Source organism: Gavialis gangeticus, unplaced genomic scaffold (genome assembly GCF_001723915.1).
Source record: "Gavialis gangeticus isolate Ggan-Ray unplaced genomic scaffold, GavGan_comp1, whole genome shotgun sequence".
Taxonomy (NCBI): Eukaryota; Metazoa; Chordata; order Crocodylia; family Gavialidae; genus Gavialis; species Gavialis gangeticus.
In genome coordinates this window covers 56,801,521-56,823,815 of record NW_017728995.1, presented here as the reverse complement: position 1 = coordinate 56,823,815, position 22,295 = coordinate 56,801,521, and the positions used below count along the sequence as shown (strand labels likewise).

Below are 22,295 nucleotides of genomic sequence, written 5' to 3'. Positions count from 1 at the left end.
CACATCTTAGTGTTGTCAGCAAATTTGAACAGGGTGCTTTTTACCCCCTCATCCAAGTCACTGATGAAGATGTTGAACAGTGCGGGCTCGAGGACCAAGCCTTGCGGAACCCCACTGCCCACATCCCTCCAAGTCGAAAATGACCCATCCACCACCACTCTCTGGGTGCGACCCTCCAGCCAGTTGGTGACCCAATTGACTGTGTGGGTGTTGACACCACAGTCCCCCAGTTTCTTAATGAGAACGGGGTGAGAGAGAGTGTCCAAGGCCTTCCGAAAGTCCAGGAAGACTATGTCCACTTCTACCCCTGCATCTAAGGATTTGATCTGGTCATAGAAAGCCACCAGGTTGGTCTGAGAGGACCTGCCGCTAATGAACCCGTGTTGGTTGCCCCTAAGCATAATCTCCCCTGCTGGCCCCTCGTGGATATGCACCAGAATAATTCTCTCAAAAAGCTTGACTAGGATTTTTACAATTTACAAGACTCCAATCTTTCCTGGCTGAACTGACCTTTATGAAGGAACACCAATTTGGCTAAAAGTAGAATGATTTGATATGGTATATGAAGGAAGCAGCTAATAAAAACTTCTATACCAAATACAGGGCATGACAGAAATACCACTGAAGACAATACAGTCCTTCCATTGACATCACTGGGCAGCTTTACACATGCTCCAGGGCTGGAGCGGCATTTTAATTAGAGGGGCTCTCGGGAGAAAACACCCACAGTGTCTCATGTATTCAGGGTTTCATGCTTCAAAATGGTGGCAGGGGCACTTTAACTAAAGCCTGTTCAATGAACTTTAGTTAAAGTGCCCTGATACAATTTTGAAATGTGGGGACACTGACTACGTGACACTAAGGCTGCTGAAGCATTCTAATTAGAACACGTCAGAGTAGGTGTCAGGTACATATATAGGTGCCACTGTGTTTCGGACTACAAATGGAGTTTCCAAATGCAGAAAGTGGAGCACTTGATATCTCTGCCACTTTTTAAAAAAAAGGGGGGGTGGCTCTTGTTGCTTTTTGGTATTCATCACGAAGAAAGCAGAGCTGAATTGTATGCACTAATAAAGCTGTTCAAGGCAGCTCTGGGCAATTTCAGGGAATTTAGTTTTATAGACTAGGAACAATTTCTTTAGCAATCTGCCAGGTCTATGGTTTATCTGCTTTGATTTGCACCAGTGTTTGACTCTGAACCAACTATGAAGTACGCTCTGTCAGTTTAATCTCCTGTAGATGCCAAGAGCATACCAATCCCTCCTTTCATATATCTTTCAATGATACAGCCCAGTAAATTTAAAACATATAGTGCCATATTTTTTAGGAAAATGCATTTTAATCTATCTATGGCTCTTAATACAAGACACAGCACTTACTCATCTTAGTTTTAGCACAATTAGTTTTAATAGTGCTTGTTAGTATTTATTGTATGTACAGTGAGCAGCTCCAGCATGTTTGATCCCTGCCACTTCCTCATACTTCTGTCTTGCCATGCATTCAATGCAAAACATTTACATCAAAGATTTACATGTAATGGCTGCTTTAATCCATCAGTTTAATCTAGCTCCCTAGCATCTGTATAGATCAGGCGGTTCAGCAGGACTTTTATCTAATAGCCGATTGAATCAGCTGATGTGCATGATCTATATAGACATTGGGTGAGCTGGATCAAACTAATGTGATGCCTCTTTCTGGCATGTGCTTGGGGTGGAGACACTCCAAGCTAAAAGTAAAGCATTATTTTTTTTCCCCATCATCTATAAGCAGACATAATTTATTACAAAAATTAAATTGAAGATTTTTTTTAACTCCTACAGCAAAGAGGTTTTTGGTAAGCACTTAGAAAGCAGAGTGATGGTGCTACAGAAAAAGCCCAAGTAGTATACTTGAAGCCTGAAAGAACTATCTAACAAGCCTTCTGGGTTGACAGGGGTAAAATTTTCATTATTATACGATACACTTAGGTGATCAGCATTACAGTGATAAAGCAAGTCTGTTTAGAAAGATCTGTACAGATCTACTGTACAGCGTGCGTTACACTTACCTATGTCGACACTAATTCAATGACGAAGTCAAAGCAAGTGCATTATACACAGTAACAATGACCCAAGCATTGGTAACAGTCATTCTGCAAGGCAAAGCTTTCAGTCCAACCTTCCAAAGTTACACTGTTAACAAAATCTATGATATACAAATGTGCATGTGGATGTGACATACCTTGATTTAACATAGCTTTTGACAGAGTCTCCCAAGACATTCTCATTCACAAGCTACAGAAATGCAGACTAGGTGAAAGTACTGTGAAGTGAATACATAACTGGATAAATCATCATGCTGAACAAGTAGTCATCAATGGATCCACATATGGCTGGGAGGAAGGATCAAACTGGGTTCCCCAGGGGTCTGTCTTGGGTCCAGTATTGTTTAACATCTTCCCTAATGAATCAGACCATGTAACTGAATGCACGCTTAGCATATCTGCAAATGATACCAAGTTGGGTGGAGTTGCCAATACTCTGGAGGGTAGGGCTAGGATTCAGAATGATCTGGATAGACTGGAAAAATGGTCCGCAGTCAATCAAATAAAATTCAGCCAGGACAAATGTAAAGTCTTGCACTTGGGACAAAAAAATTGCATACACAGATGCAGACTGGGGAATGACTAGCTAGGGCTGCCATATTGCACTGAAAGACCTGGAGGTTTTTGTGGACCATAAGCTGAATATGAGCCAACAGTGCGCTTTTGTTGCAACAAAAGGCAACAGCATGTTGAATTGTATTAACACAGGGGTGTGCAATTATTTGGGCTGGAGGGCCACTAAAGTTTTGGTGACCTGTTGCAGGCTGAACACACATACCCACCCACCCTCACATACAAACATGCATGCTCCTGGGCCCAAGCCTGCCCACCCCCCACCCAGATCCTGCAGCTGGCACCTGCTGGCAGAATCCACAGCTGGTGGGGGCAGGGAATGGAACCTGGCCACAGGCCTCTGCACAGTCCTGCTCCTCTGTAAGGGCTGACGTGTGTATGACCCCACCCCACCCCCCACAGCTCCTAGGAGCCCTGAAGGTAGGGCAGGATGGGACAGTGAAGAAGCCTGTGGCCAGGTTCCATCCCCTGCAGGCAGGGGCTGGATGAGCCACGCTCAGGCCCTGGCAGCTACTGAGTGGAAGCAGCCTTGCCCACCTGTCCAGCACTGCACGGGAGCAGCAACCAGAGCTATCAGGGCCTGACCATGGGTTGCCCAAGGTCTGCCGCACAGGGCAGGGTGGATGGGGCTGCTTCTGCCCAACATCCCCCACGACACCTGAGAGATGCAGTCTGGCCCCGTAGGCCCTAGTCACCATTTTCCAGCAGGGGCCAGGACCAAGCGCAGCTCACCCAGGGCCTGAAGGGCTGGAGTGCATCTCCCAAGTGCCATGAGGGATGCTGGGCAGAAGCAGCCCCATCCACCTGGCACCACACAGCAGGTCCTGCTGAGCCACTTTTGGGCCCCTGCCTCTGCTGGTGCTGCATGGTGCCAGATGGCTGGGGCTGCTTCTGGCCAGCATCCCCTGTGGTGCCTGCGAAATGCAGTCAAGCTCCATAGGCCCAGGGAGGGCCAGACTATTTTCCAGGCTGCCATGTGGTGCCAGGCAGGTGGGCAGGCAGGCTGCTTCCACCCAGTGTCCCCTGTGACACCAACAAAGGCTGGACCCACAGTTGCTGCCCATGCCACTAACCAGCAGAGGTGGGGGCCTGAGCACGACTTGCCTAGGGCCTGCCACAGTGTCACCACCTATGGTGCCTGACTGAGCTAGATAAAAATCAATTGGTGAGCTAAATCCAGCCTGTTGGCCATGTTTTGCCCACCCCTGTATTAACAGGAGTGCCATCTGCAAATCAAGGGAAGTAAATCTTTTACTCTATTCAGCACTGGTGAAGCCTCACCTGGAGTACTACGTCTAGTTTTGGGCCCCTCACTTCAAGAAGGTTGTAAAGAGTTTGGAGACAGGCAAGCGTAGAGTTACAGAAAAGGATTAGGGTCCTAGGAAGAAAGGTTTATGAAGAAAACTAAAAGAACTAGGGTTATTTAGTCTGGAGATGAGAAGACTGACGTGGGATTTGGTAACAGGCTTCAAATACCTGAATGGAAATTAGAGAGAGGATGGAGATATACTTTTTTCTGCGGCTGTAAGGAACAGGACCAAGACCAATGGCCTCAAGCTGCAGCACAGAAAAATTAGCTTAGGGATAAAGCAGTAGAAAAAAAGTTGTGGAATCTCTATCCCTGGAAATCTTCAAGAACAGACTAGACAGGCACTTAGCTGGAATGACTTAGTCTGGGATGTGGAATCCAGCCTTCAGCAGGGAGCTGGACTAGATGACCTTGTGAGGTATCTTCCAAACCTACTTTTCTGTTATCCTAAAATTTGGGCCAGACTGTGAGTTTAACAATCTGCCTGAAGTCTGAGGCAGGGTATGGCTGCTAATTAATTTCTGGAATCACAGAATCAATGGACTGGAAGGGACCTGTTAGATCGAGTCCAGTCCCCCACCATCGGCAAGAGGTTAATGAGCTCAAACTAGCTCAACGAGGTGGTTATCCAGCCTCCTCTTGAACACCTCCAAGGATGGCAACCACATCACCTCTGCCAGGAGTGTGTTCCAGGTTCAAGTTACCCTAACAGATAAGTTCTTCCTCATGTCCAGCCTAAATCTTCCCTCTATTAGTTTGTGACCATGTCCTCTCAAGGGGTGCCTTCCTGAAGAGTTGCTTCCCCAGATCTTGGTGTTCCCCGCTGACATACTTGTAGGCAACTATCAAGTCACCTCTCAGGCTCCTCTTACCCAGACTGAACAAGCCCAGCTCCCAGAGTCTCTCCTCACATGGCCTATCCTCCAGGCTCCTAATCATGCAGGTGGCCCTTCTCTGTACCCTCTCAAGCTTATCCACATCCTCCTTGAAGCGCAGTGCCCAAACTGAACACAGTACTCCAGTTACGGCCTCCCCAATGCTGAGTAGAGGGAGAAGCACCTCCCTGGATCTGCTGGCAACACATCGGCTGATGCACGCCAGAGTTCTGTTTGCCCTGCTGGCAAATTCCTCACACCGTTGGCTCATATTCATCTTCTGGTCAATTGTGACCCCCAGGTCCCATTCAGCTGTGCCAGTCAGTGGTCTACCACCTATCATGTAATTGTGGTGAAGGTTCTTCCTACCCAGATGAAGGACCCGGCACTTTTCCCTGTTGAACCATATCTGATTTCAATCGGCCCCTAGAACCAGTCTGTCAAGGTCATCCTGGATCCTCACCCTGTCCTCTGGTGTGCCTGCATTTTCCCACAGCTTGGTATTGTCTGCAAATTTAATCATAGAGCATTCCACCCCTGCATCCAAGTCATTAATAAATATGTTAAAAAGCATGGGGCCAAGAACCGATACATCTGGGACACCACTAGACAGCCCTCCAGGATGAGGCCGTCCCATCGATTACAACTTGCTGGGACCAGCCTCTAAGTCAGTTATCCACCTACTTCACTGTAGGCTGGTCCAGGCCAGTACCCTCCAGTTTAACTGAGATAACTTAATGGGAAACAGAATCAAAGGCCTTACTGAAGTCTAAGTAAATGATATCTACTGTTGGCTACAAAGGACCAACTTGCAGGATCGTCATAAAATTCTGGTTTATTGGACGGATGCAAAAGTCAGATCATAAACCTTGGGGCTGATCCCCTCAAACACACACATACTCACAGTACCTAGCTATGAACACTAAGCACCAGTGTCAAGATACACCTATCCCTAAGCACTGGAGTCTGCCGTCGATGGCCAGTAAAGGCTTCTTTCAGTGCGATGTTGCTTCAGAAGGGGGTCGCTGGCTGGTCCTTCTGGCTGGAAAGGCAGGGTGCTGGTCAGGTCAAAGAGGGCACCATTGGGGGCCATTCTTCACTGCCTTTTATCCCTCTCTGGCAGAATTTGGTGACTCCCCAATTTTTGGGCTTGCCCAATCCAAAGGTCATTGACCTCGTGGGATGTCCCCCTTGGTGGTTGCTGGATGTCAGCTGTCAGCCCCAGGGGTCACGTCCACAGGTACGTGAAATCTCGGGAGTCCCTTGATGAAGTTTGATTAATTCACTGCCATGATTATTAGGGCTCTGGGAGCAGTTGATCGGGGGAGGAGTGGTATTCAGTCCCAAAAGCTGGTCTTCGGCATTGATTAGTTCAAACTGTGTCTTCTGTACCTTTAACAGTAAAGTTTCAGGGAGTTCCTGGCTATGTATTGATCCTTTCCTCTCCTTAGTCTGTGGTTTCATAGGTGTTAATTGCCACTTGTTAACTTGTTATCCTGGCTAGCTACTGTGTTACACAATCAGTCATGATTCATTCAGGGACCTGCTCAATACAAACTGTGATTCGATTCCTGCCTTTGTTAACATCGTTACATGGTACAACTTACTTTTAAACTTAAACTACATTTGGTATGAAGTTAAAAAGCATAGAATATAAAACATAAAAGGGTGAAATGCCATGGCACATACAACAAATAGACCAAATACAATGTGGGGGACATACTGATTCAGAATACTGTGTTATACCCATAACAGCATCTACAAACTATATTTTTATTACAAGTACACCTTATATTCTATAACAATAATAATAATAAAAGAAAAAGAGGGAGGAAGGAAGAAGAGGTAGAAAAGAGAAAGCATCCCCAAAAGGGGGCAAATACTGCAAAAGGGGCTTTTGCCATATGGAGGGGCTTCACATTGGAGTGGGGGGCAAGCAAAAAAAAGTTTTTTGCTACACTACCTCATGTCCCTTGTCTAGCTGGTTAGTTACCTGGTCATAAAAGGACACCAGGTTTGTCAGGCATGAACTACCCTCCACAAAGATGTGCTGGTTTTTCTTAATACCCTGACAGTTATAAGCTTGTGATTGTGGTCTCCTTAACAATTTTTTCAAAAGTTTTTCCTAGTACCAAAGTCAGACTGATCAGTTTACAGTTTGCAGGGTCATCCCTTTCCTAAAGATGGGCATCACATTGGTCCTCTTCCAGTCATCTGGGACCACCCTCAAGTTCCATGACTTTTCAAATATCTTCGCCAAAGGCCCTGCTATGATTTCAGCCAGTTCTTTCAGAGCTCTTGGATGTAGCAGGTCATCTGGCCCTGCAGACTTGAAAATGTTCAATTGGTCTAAGAGGACCCTCACCTGTTTGGGACTTGCTTCATGATGTCTGTAATGACTGACTTCATGATGACTTCCCCATGTTCTCTGGGCCTCTGGACAGGTGTACAGCTCCTGTTAGCTTTCTGGAATACCGATGTGAAGTATTCATTTAGGAGCTTTGCCTTTTCTTTGGGATCAACTGTGGGCTGCCCCTCCATTTCCAGCAGGGATCACACAGTGGAGCTTTTTTTTTTTCTTGCTTCCCATGTACCTGTAGAAGGACTTTTTGTTGTTCTTTATTTTGGATGCCCGCTTGATCTCCATGAAAGAAGTGACTCTGGAATTAAAGAATTAAGCAAATGTAGAATATGATCCTTTGTGCTGCTTTAGATTTTTGCTTCTTTTGGGCACTTGATGCTGCTAGGCCACTTGGTGTTTTCCTTTGTTGCTCTTACTTTCCAGCTTGCTGTGATTTAGTTCTTTTGAGCTCCTTTCTGTTGTTTAGAATATGCTAGAAGAGGAAAGTCCTAGCTCATAATGAATAACAAATACATTTTCCCCAGTTTCACCTGACAGTCAAAACTGCAAACTGTACCACTTCTTCATATTAAATTACATCATCACAAAAGCATGACATTTCAACATAAATGTTTTTTCACTGCTCCAAAGTTAAGGGTACCCTTTTACCAGGTTCAGCTGCAGCAGTTTTCCCCTAAAAATCTAATCTTAAAACTGTTCCCAAACTTGAAATGCAACTGTGTGAACACCTTGCTATAAAATCTCCATTTTGTGCAATTAGACTCAAAAAGAGGTAACAATGGTAGAATTTCTGTATTCAGTGTGCCATGAAATGTGTAATCAACATCTCAATTAGCAATAAAAATACTTTAAAAAGGAGCAAGTTTTAAAATGACAGCACACCCACCCTCAATCCAATCCCTTCTAACAAATTATATCCCACCCCCAAGAGATGGACATCAACTTCACCATACTGACCTGTTTGATGGAGGTGATCTCTGGCAAGCTCAAATAAACGCATGTGCATGTTTGTGATAGGATTAAAGGAGCCACAAGCTAGGAGAATGAGAGGTATCTGGTTTTTCATCTTGATATCAGCACTTCTCCCTAAAGGAAGTATAACCCTTATAAAATAAACAACATTACAGAGAGATTTCCTAAATCAGTTTCTCAAAACAATACATAATGGAGCATCCTTTGCAGACTGTATGTCCTCGAAGCATTAGAAAAATGCCAAGGGATCAGCATGTAGCAAAATCAGAACACAGGATAGGTAATTAAATCAGAAATATAACCTGTACTTCAGCAAAAGTTATGATTACACCCCTAATTATGCTCTCCGATAGCCATAACAAGTAGGAAAACAAAGGCAAACAGAAAAAGTAATGGCTGCTGTTTCAGGTCTGTGTTTGTGACAGCTATCATAGAAAATAAGGGTTGGAAAGGACCTCAGGAGGTCATCTAATCCAACCCCCTGCTCAAGGTAGGACCATCTCCAACCGTCTCATCCCAGCCAAGGCTTTATCTAGCCAGGTCTTAAAAATCTCCAAGGATGGAGGTTTCCCTCAGCCTCTCCCCATAAGTTATGTTCCCCAGACCCCAACAATTTTGTTGTCCTCCACTGGACTCTCTCTAATTTGTCCACATCCTTTCAATACTGGGGGACCCAAAGCAGGACACGCTACACCAGATGTTGCCTCACTAGTGCCATATAGGAGGGGAAGAATTACTTCCCTCAATCTGTTCACAACACTCCTACTAATGCAGCCCAATATGCTGTTAGCCTTCTTCACAACAAAGCATAGTGTTGACTCACATTCAGCTTATTGTCTGCTGTAACCTCCACGGTCTTTTTCTGCAGAGCTGCTGCCCAGCCAGTCAGCCCCCAGCTTGTACCTGTGCATGGGATTGTTCTATCCTAAGTGAGGACTTGGCACTTGTCCTTGTTGAACCTCATGAAATTTCTTTTGGTCCAATCCTCCAATTTGTCGAAGTCTCTCTGAATCCTAACCGTAACATTCAACATATCTACTACTCTCCCCATCTTGGTGTCAACTGCAAACTTGCTGAGGGTGCACTCTATGCCATCTTTAGGGCATTGATGAAGATATTGAAGAAAACTGGCCTCAGGACACACCCCTGGGGCACTCCACTTAATACCAACTGCCAACTAGACATCAAACCACTGATTACTACCTCTGAGCCCAACAATCCAGCCTGTTTTCTATCCATTCATTCAACCCATACTTCTTTAGCTTGCTTGCGGACTGTATCATAAGCCTTGCTACATTCAAGGTATATTATATCCACTGCTCTTCCTGCTTCCACAAAGCCAGTTATCTCATCATAAAAGGCAATGAGGTTGGTCAGGCATAAAAAGCCTTTGGTAAATCCATGCTCACTGCTCTGAATCACCTTCTTCTTTTTTAAGTGCTTAGAAATGGCTTTCTTGAGGACCTGCTCCATGATTTTCCCAGGGACTGAAGTGAGGCTGATGTGTCTGTGGTTCCTCAGTTCTTCCTCCTTCCTTTCTTGAAGATGGACACTATATTTGCCCTTTTACAATCGTCTGGGACCTCTCCAAACTGAAACACATTTTCAAAGATGGCCAGAGATTGCAATCAAATCAGCCAACTCCCTCAGCACCCTTGGGTGCATCACGTCTAGACCCTTGGACTTGTACACATCTGGATTTTCTAAACAGTTCCTAATCTGCTCATCTCCCCAAACTGTGCTAATAGGTGTAGCAGTCCGGGAGCCGACTTTGTCTGTGAAGACTGAGGTGAAAAAGGCATTGAGTACTTCAGCCTTTTCCACATCCTCTGTCACTAGGCTGCCTCCCCGTTCAGTAAGGGACCCACACTTTCCCTAATCATCTTATTGCTGAAATCCTTGTAGAAATCCTTATTGTTGCCTTTCACATCACTTGCTAGCTGCAACTCCAATTGCGCTTTGGCCTTCCCGATTTCATCCCTACATTCCTGAGCAATACTCTTATACTCATTTGTCCAAGTTTCCACTTCCTGTAAGGTTCTTGTTTATGTTTTAGTTCACTGAAGATTTCCCTGCTAAGCCAAGCTGGTCTTCTGCCATATTTGGTAGTTTTCCAGCACATCAGGATGGTTTGCTCCTATGCCCTCAATGGCCATGTAAACAAGCATGGCTGTGCGGCACGTGGTGTCCCAGACACAGCTGCAGTGCTACGTACCGCATATTCAGGTGTTCTCTGCACTGCAAGGTAACATCGCAGGTGGGGCATGGGAGGCAGGGTTGACATCAGGGTCAAAAAGACCCATGCAAAAAAAAAAAGGGGGGGGGAGGAGGGCGGTGCATGCGGGGGCAGTGTGTGCTGCCCGAAACGGCGTGATTAGCCATGTTCAGCTAGGCTCCAAGTGGCAGGATCACTGCTGTTGCATAGGACTCCAGGTAAAGCTGCTGGGGCCAGCCCTAGCCTTCCCAACCCAAGTCGGGTTAACTTGCCACGTGCCACAAGGTATGCCGTTGCTTCTTGTCCCAGGGGAAACAAACATCCACGCTTATGTGGACATGGCCAATAAGGTTTCTTTAAAATACAACCAGATGACCTGGAATCCTTTTCTCTTCAGACTGGCCTCCCAGAGGATCCTGCCCATCTGTTGCCTCAGTGAGTCAAAAGCTGCTTTTCTGAAGTCCGGAGTCCTTACTCTGCTGCCCTCCTTCTTTCCTTTCCTCAGGATCATGAACTCAAGCAGTCACTGCTTCCCAAGTTTCTATCCCCTTGAACATTCCCCATCAGTTCTTCCTGGTTTGTGAGCAGCAGGTCAAGAACAGCATGGCCCCAAGTTGGCCTCTCCAATACTTGCACCAGGAAGCTGTCCCCCACACTCTCCAAAAACTTCTGGGTTTTCCTGTGCACTGCTGTATTGCCCTCCCAGCAGATGTCACAGTGACTGAAGTCCCCCCATGAGAACCAGGGCCTGTGATCAGAAATGTTCTGCTAGTTGTTTGAAGAAAGCCTCATTCACTGCTTCCTTCTCGTCTGGTGGTCTATAGCAGACATCCACCATGATGTCACTCTTGCTGCTCTCCTCTCTAACCCTAACTCAGACTCTTTCAATAGGCCTCCCTCCAGTTTTATGCTGGAGCTGTGAGCAATCATTTGGCTCTTTTACATAAAGCACAAATCCTCTTCTCCCCTGCCTGTTCTTCCTCAACATTTTGTAGCCATCCGTGACAGTAACTAAAATTATTTGAGCTTCCCCACCAAGTCTGTTAAGAACTTCCAATTCATCCTGCTTGTTTCCCAGGTTTTGTGCCTTTGTGTACAGACTGCTGAAGTAACTAACCACTTGCCCCACTTCCTCAGGAAGAATGAGAATGCCTCCTTTGTTGCCCCTTCCCGCTTGTGCTTCCTTAAGGATGCCCACTTCCCCATTTACCTCTGGGCTTTGGTCTCCATCCTCCAGTGAACCTAGTTTAAAGCTCTGCTCCCTAGGTTAGAAAGTCCATCTGAAAATGTTCTTCCCTCTCTTCATCAGGTGTATTAATCCCTTCCTAGAACTCCTTCTTCTTGGAACAACATCCCATACCCGAAGAAGGCAAAGCCCTACTGGCAATACCATCTGCCTAGCCATGCACTGAACTGTAACATCCAAGTCTTGGTTTTAAGATTTTTGCAGAATTAACTTTAATGTCACTAAGACAGCCTGCCACCGGTCTAAGGAAACCTGAATATGTACTGGCCTTTCCAGATAAATCACAGATTATAAACAATACTGAAATTGTTGCATCAAAACCAATTATAAATCCAGTACAATGACAAGTAAATGTAATCTACACTACACTGAGCTCAATGCAGGGAACAACCTAATTAGAATGAGGTGGCACCCTGACAAGTAAAACAGCTCTGTTCTGTAGCCTACATAGGGCTTAAATGGATTTTAACTGCCAGTAGAAACCAGAGTAGTAGCATACTTCAAGGGCACAATAACACCACAGTTGGGTCCCACTTACACTACCAGTCAAAAGTACATTCAGGTATTCCACTAAGGTGATTGTTCTAATACAGCCATGATAGATTTAGTTAAAATCAGAGGATTAAATCACCAATTTTAATCACAGTTTAAATCAGTAAGCAGGCAACTCTGATTAAAATCTATCTTAATCTTGTTTTGCATCTGTACTGTTTGTTATTTTCCTAAAGAAAGGTTGATTTTCATCAGTTGGTAATGATTAAAACAAGCTGATTTGCAACTAATTACAGGCTTTTCACTAAATATGGTACTTTTTGTTGCAAACTAGGAAGACATCTCTATACACATGTATTTATGCTATTATGTACCGTTACATATGTTTATTTAGATCCTTAATTTTTTATGTTTGTATATTAGAAACTAGAAAATTATATTCCTTATTTACTAGATGATGCATATTTCTGCTCACGAGTTTGGTCAAACTGCTTTGGGATGGAATTAGAATTCAATTAAGAGGCACTAAAACAGCATTTTCAACTGGTTTTATTACTTAAATAAAACTACCTTTCATTTGCTGGCTATGTAAGGAAAAAGTTTATCAAATAATGTTTTGAATTTAGAACTAAGTGCTAAGTAGCTGGAAAACTAAATTGCTTTTTTCTGTCTCCATAGTCTTCCAGAATTTAGAAGTGGTAGATTTCATCCCCTCTCACCTCATTTTTCATATTCCTAAGACTAGAAGAAGAAAACAATGTTTCCTGCTTTTTCCAATTCCCAGTCTGTTTCTAAATTTTGAATGAACTAGCCATAAAAACTGGCCCTCACTAAATAAACTGAAAAGAAAATATTCATTGTGCACCTGCAAGAGGCCACTGCTGTCCAAAGCTGCTGTATCAATTCAGTGAACTCTTGATCATAGGTGCTTAGCCTGGGACTTACAGAAGTTTTGTGGTTTAACTTTCCTTAAACCTTCACTAGTAAACATGTACTGCACAAGTACTTTTCATTAAGATTAATATGTAATTGAAAGTTTAGACCTTAATATAGGTTGTCCCAACTTCAATTAAATTTGAATAGGATTGTTTTTAAAAAGAAAAAAATTACATTTTTAAATGGCAAATCTTAAATTTTAACCCACTCTGACAGGAGATATTTTCAAATGATCCATAATGAACCCATCTTTTCTTCTTTGCTACCCACTTTTACTTACAATAGCTTAAATATTAATGTAAAGGCAATGATAGGGTTGACATTTCAGACTAACAAAAGTCAGCCCATCAGCATGTATTCTCTATAAGACGGGTATTTCTACTCAGTTATATATCTACTTTCTACTGTAAAACCTGCTTTGCACTAATTTTTAAATACCTTATCTAATAAAATGTAGGCATTTGCAGACTGCTAATCAAATGACTTGATTCGGTCAAATGACAGCAGAAATAAAAGTAAAATACCTCCTTATTGCTTTCCCTGATCAGATTATGTGCAGGAATTGGGGTAGGCAACGTTTTAGGCCAGAGTGCTGAAAAATATTAATATAGTTAATAATCATAAATGTTGCTTTTTTCAGTAAATTCCACGTTTTCTAGAAAGTCTAAACCAGGTGACAATAAATAAAACCTCATATGCTACCTCTGTTGTTGTGTACCTTTTTTGTTAAACATGTTGTTATCAAAAAAAAAAGAGAAAGAGAAAGGAGAGAAAAAGAAGAGAGAGAAAAAAGGAAAATAAAAAAAGGAGAAGAGAAAGAAAAAAAGAGAAGCAATAGAAGAAGAGGAGAGGGGAAAAAAAAAGGGAAGAGAAAAGCACTAACCACCTGGGCGGAAGCAGGGTGGGCTCAGCTGTGTGGGACAGGCTGCACATCCTGGGTGGTGCTGGGAGGGGAGGGCTCAGCTTTGTAGGGTGAGTGGTGGTGGCCCGGGCAGTGCTGGAGGGATGGCTATGGGGACCAGAGGGGCTAAGGTGAATTTTGGGGTGGCTATAGCCTCCTCCTCCCCCGCCCCCCGAAGGCATTGTCCCTGTGCACTGGGCTCGAGCCCCAGCTGGGCATTGTGTCAGCAGTGCCTGCACGCACCCCTCTGGGTGAATCATGGGGGAAGGGCCTGAGGCAGTGCAACCCCAGGCCCCACCCCGCCATCTGCTCTCAGGCACAGGGGGGTGCAGGGCGGGAAAGGGGCTGGGGCAGTGCCACCCTGGCTCCTCCACTGCCAGCCACCTGGAGGCATGCATGTGTGTGCTGCCTCAGGCCCCTCCCCCACTGTCTGCTGTCAGGTGCGTGTGCAGTTGCCGCCAGTACAGAGCTGATGCTGGACAGCTGATGCTCTGGCATCAGTTCCGTGCTGGTGGCAGCTGCACGCGCACCTAAAAGCAGATGGTGGGGGAGGGGCCTGGGGCTGTACTGCCTCAGGCCCCTCCCCTGCCATCTGCCCAGAGGGGTATGTGTACAGCCACCACTAGCACAAAGCCTGGAGCACACGGGCGGCGCTAGGAGGGAGATCTGGGGGGGGCAGGGCTGTAGTCACCCCAAGTTCACCTTAGCCCCCCACCCTCGTACCCACTCCTCCAGCACCACCTGGGCCGCTGCCTGCCACACCTGAACCCACCCCTTCCAGCGCTGCCTGGGCTGCGCAGCCCACCCTGTGCAGCTGAGCCCGTCCCGATCCCACCCACAGTGCAGTTCCCCCTCTGGGAAGAGGTTGGCCCACGTTTTGAGTAGGTGCTGCCAGCTGAGGAGGTCAGGCTGCTTGCAGCAGGGCTTGCAGCCTCCTTGCCACCTACTGTGAGTAGCCCAAGCTCCGTGGCTGGCAAACAGCTGCCCAGAGCCCAAGTGGGTGGTGGCATGCCGAGCAAAACGGCCTCATGTGCCATGCTCTTGCACTCATGCCGGGGCTGCCAACCCGTTTTAGAAAATCCTTTAATGTTATTAGCAATTTCATGGCCCACGCTTGAAAAGGAGATTGCTGCTATATGTTTCCTACAACTTTTACCTCTACTGATTCCAGTTTATTCTCCCTCCACAGCTACCATTCTCAGATTAATTTTTTCAGAGTTAGGTGTATACTTAATGTGTTCCTTCCTTTGAAAAACTGAAGTCCACAGCATTCTCCTTCATGCAATAAATGATTCACCAGGGACTTTTTAATTTACCCGTGATGGCTTTTTTCAGCCCAAAAACATAACCACAGCATTAACCTAAGTACTTGTCCCAAGGGAAAACATGTTGCCAGACTAAGCACTCATATTTGGCCCAGGTTCTTGCTGGATGAACTCCACTAAAATTGCCTACGTTGACTTAAGTTCAATGAATCTTGCACCATTAATAAATGAGTTCTTGGCCTGGTCTTAATTGGTTTATGTTGCTTCTGTCTTTTACCAGCCCCCAAAACACAGAAAACCGCACTATTCCCATGCTTAGATGGCAAGGTAATATCAGCTTCACATCCTGGCTTCCACTCAGTTGCCTGCTGCTACAGATTTCTTTCGGGTCTCCCTATTCCAAATAGCAACAGACACATCAACTCTCCTTTGCCATGAGCGGCAGTAGCAGCAGCAGCTCTGAAGCTGTCTCTGTAGGTTTAGAGATTATGATATTAGTTATATTTCATTTATATATATCTTTTGCCACTGTGAAGGCTATAAATAATTTATTTTTAATGAAGGCTTAGATTCCACTGCGGTTGGTGGTTTCCACCTCAGAGACAGTCCTATATGCTTACAATTGTTCAATACATCCCTTTACATATTTATACTTTGAAAACTCTCAGGGAAAGCTCCAAATTTCTACTTCTATTAGCAATAACCAGGCAGTACTCCTGATACAAACCATGTATTTATCTTTTACTTAAAAGCTCTACACAAAAGAAGACCCTCTAAGCTCCCAACATAAATTTTAAAACAAATTATTTTTGCTTTGCAGTGCCTCCTTTGTTAATCAAAGTAGTAGTGATTCTCCTCCCACCACACCACATTCAGCATCCTACTCCATATTTAGCAAGCCAGATCAAAACTTGAACTCTCATTTCACCTCAGCCTCAAGCAAAAAACCGTTCTGGTATTACTTGATTGCACACTCACAAGGAGAAGCTTTATAGCACACCTGGAAGATCAGGTGACTCAGGCTGTTTCATGCTAGGGAAAGGGAAAAACACCTGTCTTGTTTTGTACCCAGATGGAGGAGTCCAGTAGAATGGCACTACTGACTACATCCGTTTTCTTCTTTCCCTGCCCTTCATCTCTGATCGGATGAGCTCATTATTCTAGGATTTCAACCTCCCCCAACCCTCAAGTATCAGATCATTGGATAGCAGGTCATTACAAAATAAATGCTTATTCCCCCTACTGAAGTCCTTGTCTAGATAAAATTCAGTACCAAACCACATTGCAGCTTTTCTGCAACTTAAATGCACAAAGATTTCAAATCCAGCATCTTGTGGCACTATTTGGCTAGTTTTATGTCAAAGGGAAATGGAAATCTCTAGCCTCCTAACATGACCTAGCACTTGTTTGACCCCAGATAAGTATGCCAAAGTCCCACATAGGAGGAAGAAAAAATGCTCCAAGTAAACCAATTCCTCAGGAAATAGCCCTGATTCAGAAGTCAGTGTAGATAACCAAGTACTGTCATTAAACCCAAAATAAGGTATACTGGGGATTTGTACCAACTGGGTCAATCAGGGTTTACCTCTTTCTTACTGTGGTTTGTGCTTACAAATCTGCACCAATGCAGCTACCTCAACTGCTTATTAGCAACTGTCCTCAAGAGTAGATAGAACAAAAGCATTCACATAGTCTTCCATGGTGATATATTATTAACAAAAACTGCTTACAGATGTGGGGAAAAAACCCCCCCAGCACTCACTTTCAGCTCAGTGTGCCCCCACGCCAAGTGCAGAGCACACCCAGAAGAGACATCATGTCAGTTTGACCCAGCTCGCTCAGCATCTATATAGCTCACGTGCTTCAGCAGGACTTTTTGGTGCTTTTATCTAATAGCCAATTAAAGATTTGAAATCAAGCCAAGAGAACAGGATAAGACAATTTAGCATCTAAATAAGTGCCAAAAAAATCAAGTCCAAAAAAAATTGATGTTAAAAATTCTTATAAAAGGAGGGCTTTGATCTCTCAGATTCAGGGTGATTCTGGCCACCCTACCTTTTCTTCAAGGGGGACTATTTCAGCTGAACTGATGGAGCTAAAACATTCATAAATAAACCTGTCCATTTTAGCAGGAACTTAGAAAGATTTAAGCCTGAATGGACATAGACATTAGGCCTGAATGGACGTAGAACTCTACAAAAGCTATTCAAGCTGTAAAGCCACTAGCTAAAGACCTGTCTCCGGGAGGGGGAGGGAGTACTGACTCTAGAACAAATGCAAAAATAAACCCCACCCTCCACCCCCCAGCAAAACCCCCTTCCCAGTTCCTTTCACCAAGAAGTTTAAACACTAAACATTTCTCTTAAGTAATCAACATAATGTAATCCCAGCATAGCTACATCTTCTTTTAAATATTACTGAGTTCTGTTGTTGTTCTGCCTGCAAACTTCTTCAAGCATTCAATAAATATGAAGTTATAGGCACCTTACTTGCAGGCATGTGGAGTAGAATTCTCTTACCAAGTCACACTGTCTAGAAATAAACTTGCCAATTAAAGTGATCACACTGGGTATCAGATACTTCTGCTGTAGGTGCACATTGTGCCAAAAGGCTGCCACTTTCATATCATGAGTTACATAAAAATAAACACCCTATAAGCCATTAAAACCCTTCTGAATACTGCATTAGTTTTTTCACTTGTTTAATGCTCTACAAGCAGCAAAGTAGCATTAAGTTAGAAAAATACCTGCACCTATTTAAATGCAGACCAACAAACACCAATTTGCACCTGTTAGTGTCACTGTATATAAACTTGCAAATAGCACCAGGTGCCACATCTATACATTGTTACTAAGTGAAATCAACCATGCTGAATTTGTTTCCTAGCAACTGCCCCTGTTTTAATGGGTGTGCCATTAATGGTTTTGAGTAAAAGGTACAATTTGCATCCCCCTCTCCTACATATTTATGTCTCAGAAGAAGTTGCACTCTAATAATTCAGTGTTTTTAACTACTGGCTCACTTTAAAAAGGAGATATTGAACTAGGCACATACACTTGGCACACTAATAAGAATGGAAAGAGTTCTATACGGAAACAGGCAATACAAAAATATGGGATGCATAGTTCTGTGGCTAAAACTGAGTATAGTCAGGAGAAGGGTTTTTTTTTTCTTTAAAAAAAAATGGTGGGGGAGCCATGAGGGGTCTGACCTTTCTTGTGCCAGTGCAGCCTGAGTCCTTCCTCGCCATCCACGCCGAGGCACATGTGCCAAGCAAAATGCCTTTGCATGCCATACTCTAGTACATGTGCTGGGAGTTGCCTACCCCCATAAATGCTTCCATATATATGTGTGCGCGTGTGTGTGTGTGTGTGTGTGTGTAATGCATATATATGGAAGCATTTACACATACTCACTTTATATCATATATAAAGGATATAATATCAAGTGTAAGTAAGTAAATGTTTCTTTATATCTCAGAATTTCTACTGCTTAACATTTCTTTAAGTGATTATCCCAGTACCCCTTTGTGGGACACTGAAGGTATGCAGAAATTGTTTTTACTCCACACTTTAATGTTACCACTTTTGCAATAGTATACAGTATTACTGTATATCATTAACACAGGAAATGAAGGGAGAGAGCCAGGAAAATATAAATAAGCAGAATGTAATTACATTATACATTCCAATTCAAGTACCAACCAAACTGCTCATTGAAGTGCCACATGATCTTAGAGTGTGAAGGGGTTAGGACCCTCAATTTATATATCTCATTCAATAGCACCACTCCATATCTGTTTGCTGGAGCTGTGGGAAAGTACTAACTCAGAATGAAGAATGCCACCTAGTGAACACCTCGCAACAAGTTTGTGTGGTACTTCATTTCCCCATCCAAAGATGCACCCAGCATAGCTAACAGGTTCACAGCACAAAGAGGTATGGCAAAGGAACTATGATGTACTGCTACAAGCTTACTCAAACACAGTTTGGAAGAGAACTTCTCAAACTTTTCATTAAAAAAAAATCTAGCTGCTGTATTTTATGATGTGTCCATTTTCTTACTATGGCCTGTCAATGGAAAAATGCACTTATTTTTTTTAAAGCTTTGGTCCTGAAAGGTGAGAGAGGTAACATCAACCAGAAACCTGCAGCTGTGTATCTTATTGTTGGGGCCAGATGAACTATTTTCTTCAATAAGAAACAAAAATATTAAGTGGCATGGTAGCATTTTATATTGATTGAGCACTTACCACATGGCAAACCATTTTCAAGTCTGCTCTGCAGCCTGACAAAAATGGCAGGGAATCATTACATTCCCGGACAGTTCTTTTTCCAAATAACTACTGTGTTTCAAAACTGTCTTCAGATGCTTAAAGTGATTTGCTGCTACATTGCTTAAAGAGTACAAGATGGCAGACAACAAGCACACGCTTCTATTTACTGCACAGGTACCTTACGTAGGAGACACATCTGCCTTACAGCACCGAACTGAAGTCTAGGAGCTTGAAATCCTATTAAAAGAAACCCCCATTTAAATAAAGGTTCTAGCCTTAGGAATTTCAGCATAAAAAAAGAATACTTCTATTGTACTTATGAAATAAGGATTATTAAAGCAACAAAAGATGAGGTTAGTGATTTTAAAAAGATTTTTAAAAATACTTTATACTCCCAGATCAAAACATAGCTTTGATAATTTGCTCATGGCGGTTCTATATAATAAGAAAACACATTTGTATTTAAGTACCCTCACAAAACAGGGGATACAAGGGTGAGAGCAACAATACTGTTAAAATTAATATGCTATGCAGACTCTAGTACTGTAGAACCCAGATACTTTGCAGGATTAGGTTCCTAACTGCCCTCCCCCACAAGATAAAGGCTTGTGAAGTAAGTGGGGGTGTGCAGACCTGCAGCAAATGGCTATGCAGGAACACTGAGTTGCTCCAGCTCATTGCTTCAGCTTTTATTTCACAGGGCACCACTTTTCTGATCAGCTACACACTGACACACACTTGATTCAGCAACCCACTGTGAATTAAGCAGTTTGCAAAATGACCAGATATGAATGATCCAGATTCTATTGTACCATTACAGTGAAAAGGTTTTTACTTAATCCTAAAACTAAATGGCTTTTTCAGGATTTTCTAATTCTGATATTAAAATAATCATTTCAAGATGATCAGATATGCTTACAGTTAACCTCAACCAATAAATCCTTTGGACTATATTGCACTTTCAGTAGCCTTGCAAAATAATCACAGAAAATTCACCAGCCCAAACAAGACCTGTTTGCCCACTCATACCAGGATAGTAATTACAGTAATATCTTGCATGCTCATCAAAATAGTTACTCAAAGTAGGCAAGCTGAATTATGCCAAGAACAAAGTGGGGAAAAAAAGCATTGGTGCAAGGTAGAGGTCTTGGTACAAGGCACATTGCAGGCATTTGGTATCAACAAACTACATTTTTAACTGTTACATGTTCATTTATTAAAAAGAGGAAGTTGGGACTAGTGTTATTTTCTTCAAGTAAGTTCAACTTTAAAACAAAGTTTTGCATGTTACAAATTAATTTCCCAGCTAATTTGGTTCCCTCTACTTACGAGTGCAGAGATACTGCCTTCTGCAGTACTTCTAATCGGCCAAAGCTAAGACATGGTTTTTGCACACTCTCTTTTAAGTATAGAGGGAATGAATTAGTCAAAGCATCAGGTCTGAACCAGAACTACAGAATCACAGAAACAGATGAAGAGGGCTACTCTGAACAGTACAATACAGCACGTGGTTCACAAACCAGATAGTAAACTCTTTTAAAAATATGGAAGTTACTTTTGATCCATAATAGAAAATATTTAGGAAGAAAACAAAATCATTATTTTCATTAGGGAATCCCTGCAAGTTCTTTTCTTATTGCTTTTATTGCTACAATACATCAATAATAGATGATGTTACAGATGACCACAGTATGTTCTGCTGAAACAGCTAGTAATTGGAGCCATTTCTGATTAATTACTAGAACACACCACATAGTGCTGAGCAGTGCAGTTTTATTTATGAAGTTCCATACATACTACAAAACTAGTAAACTAAAGGATAAGACAGTGACACTTGCACACTGAGGGCTGGATTGGCCATTTACATTAATATTTTAATGTAGGGGACAAGTCCAGAAAGTTAATTTTAGAAACACAGGACAAGTGTGATCTTTGTAACTGGGAAGAGACAGGTTGGGAGTAAATCTGGAGTAACTAACCTGAAATTAGATTGGCATCTAACCCATACACTTTCATGGGTCTAGTTCAGTGATTCTCAACCAGGGTGATACAGAGTGCTGCACAGTACTATTGCTTTCAGGTGTGCAAATGTGATGCAGAAGATAAACCCAGAGATTTCAAATCAGAATGTATACTGTCGATAACACACTAACCTGTTGTGTTCTTTCTGAATTTGTTGCAACAGAAGAACTGCTTTATTATTTTTTGGTAGTTAAACAGTGAAAACTAAGATCCTCAGAAAATGCCAGCTGTCTCAAGTCTAACAATGTCGGGAACTACTGGTTTAGTTACACAGAAGCCATTTCAGTTGTACCAGCTTGCATTAGCATACAATAGGACCTAAAGATAAAACACCATATGTTATAAATCACAAAATAAGCAACATCTTATTGACCCTCACAGCCTGGCAGAAAACTTAGGCAGAGACCCCAGCACACCAAACCCTCTCAAAAATATAGTCAACAATCAATCCGTTCTAACAATATTAGCACTGGGACCATCTATAATGTCTACCGTAGTCACCAACTGGCAGATTACGATCGACTGTTCAATGGTGGAGCCCCTGACGATCGATCTCACTCTCAGTCCCCCATCTCATTTTTTTTCCAAGCTAAAGTTAGGCATAAAACAGGGGTGGGCAAAATGGCTGATCCGGTCAGCAGCCAGACTCCATTTCCCAGCAGCCCCTGCCCTCATGGCTTGGGCTAGTCTCCATGGAGACCCCAGCCACACCTGCATGGGAAAGCTCAGGCTGGGGCTGCCATGGAGACCAGCCTGAGCTGCACTGGC

At 43.4% G+C, this 22,295-nt stretch overlaps 1 protein-coding gene across 2 annotated transcripts in view; it reads right to left on the bottom strand.

The window, feature by feature from the left end:
- NMNAT3 (nicotinamide nucleotide adenylyltransferase 3) overlaps positions 1-22,295 on the bottom strand; it is a 96,279-nt gene that overhangs the window by 61,943 nt on the left and 12,041 nt on the right. For both annotated transcript variants that reach the window (XM_019503667.1, XM_019503666.1), the window contains one exon: positions 8,160-8,288. In XM_019503667.1, the coding sequence (XP_019359212.1) occupies positions 8,160-8,268 (109 nt within the window). In that variant the 5' untranslated portion in view covers positions 8,269-8,288. The remainder of the gene's footprint in view (positions 1-8,159; positions 8,289-22,295) is intronic.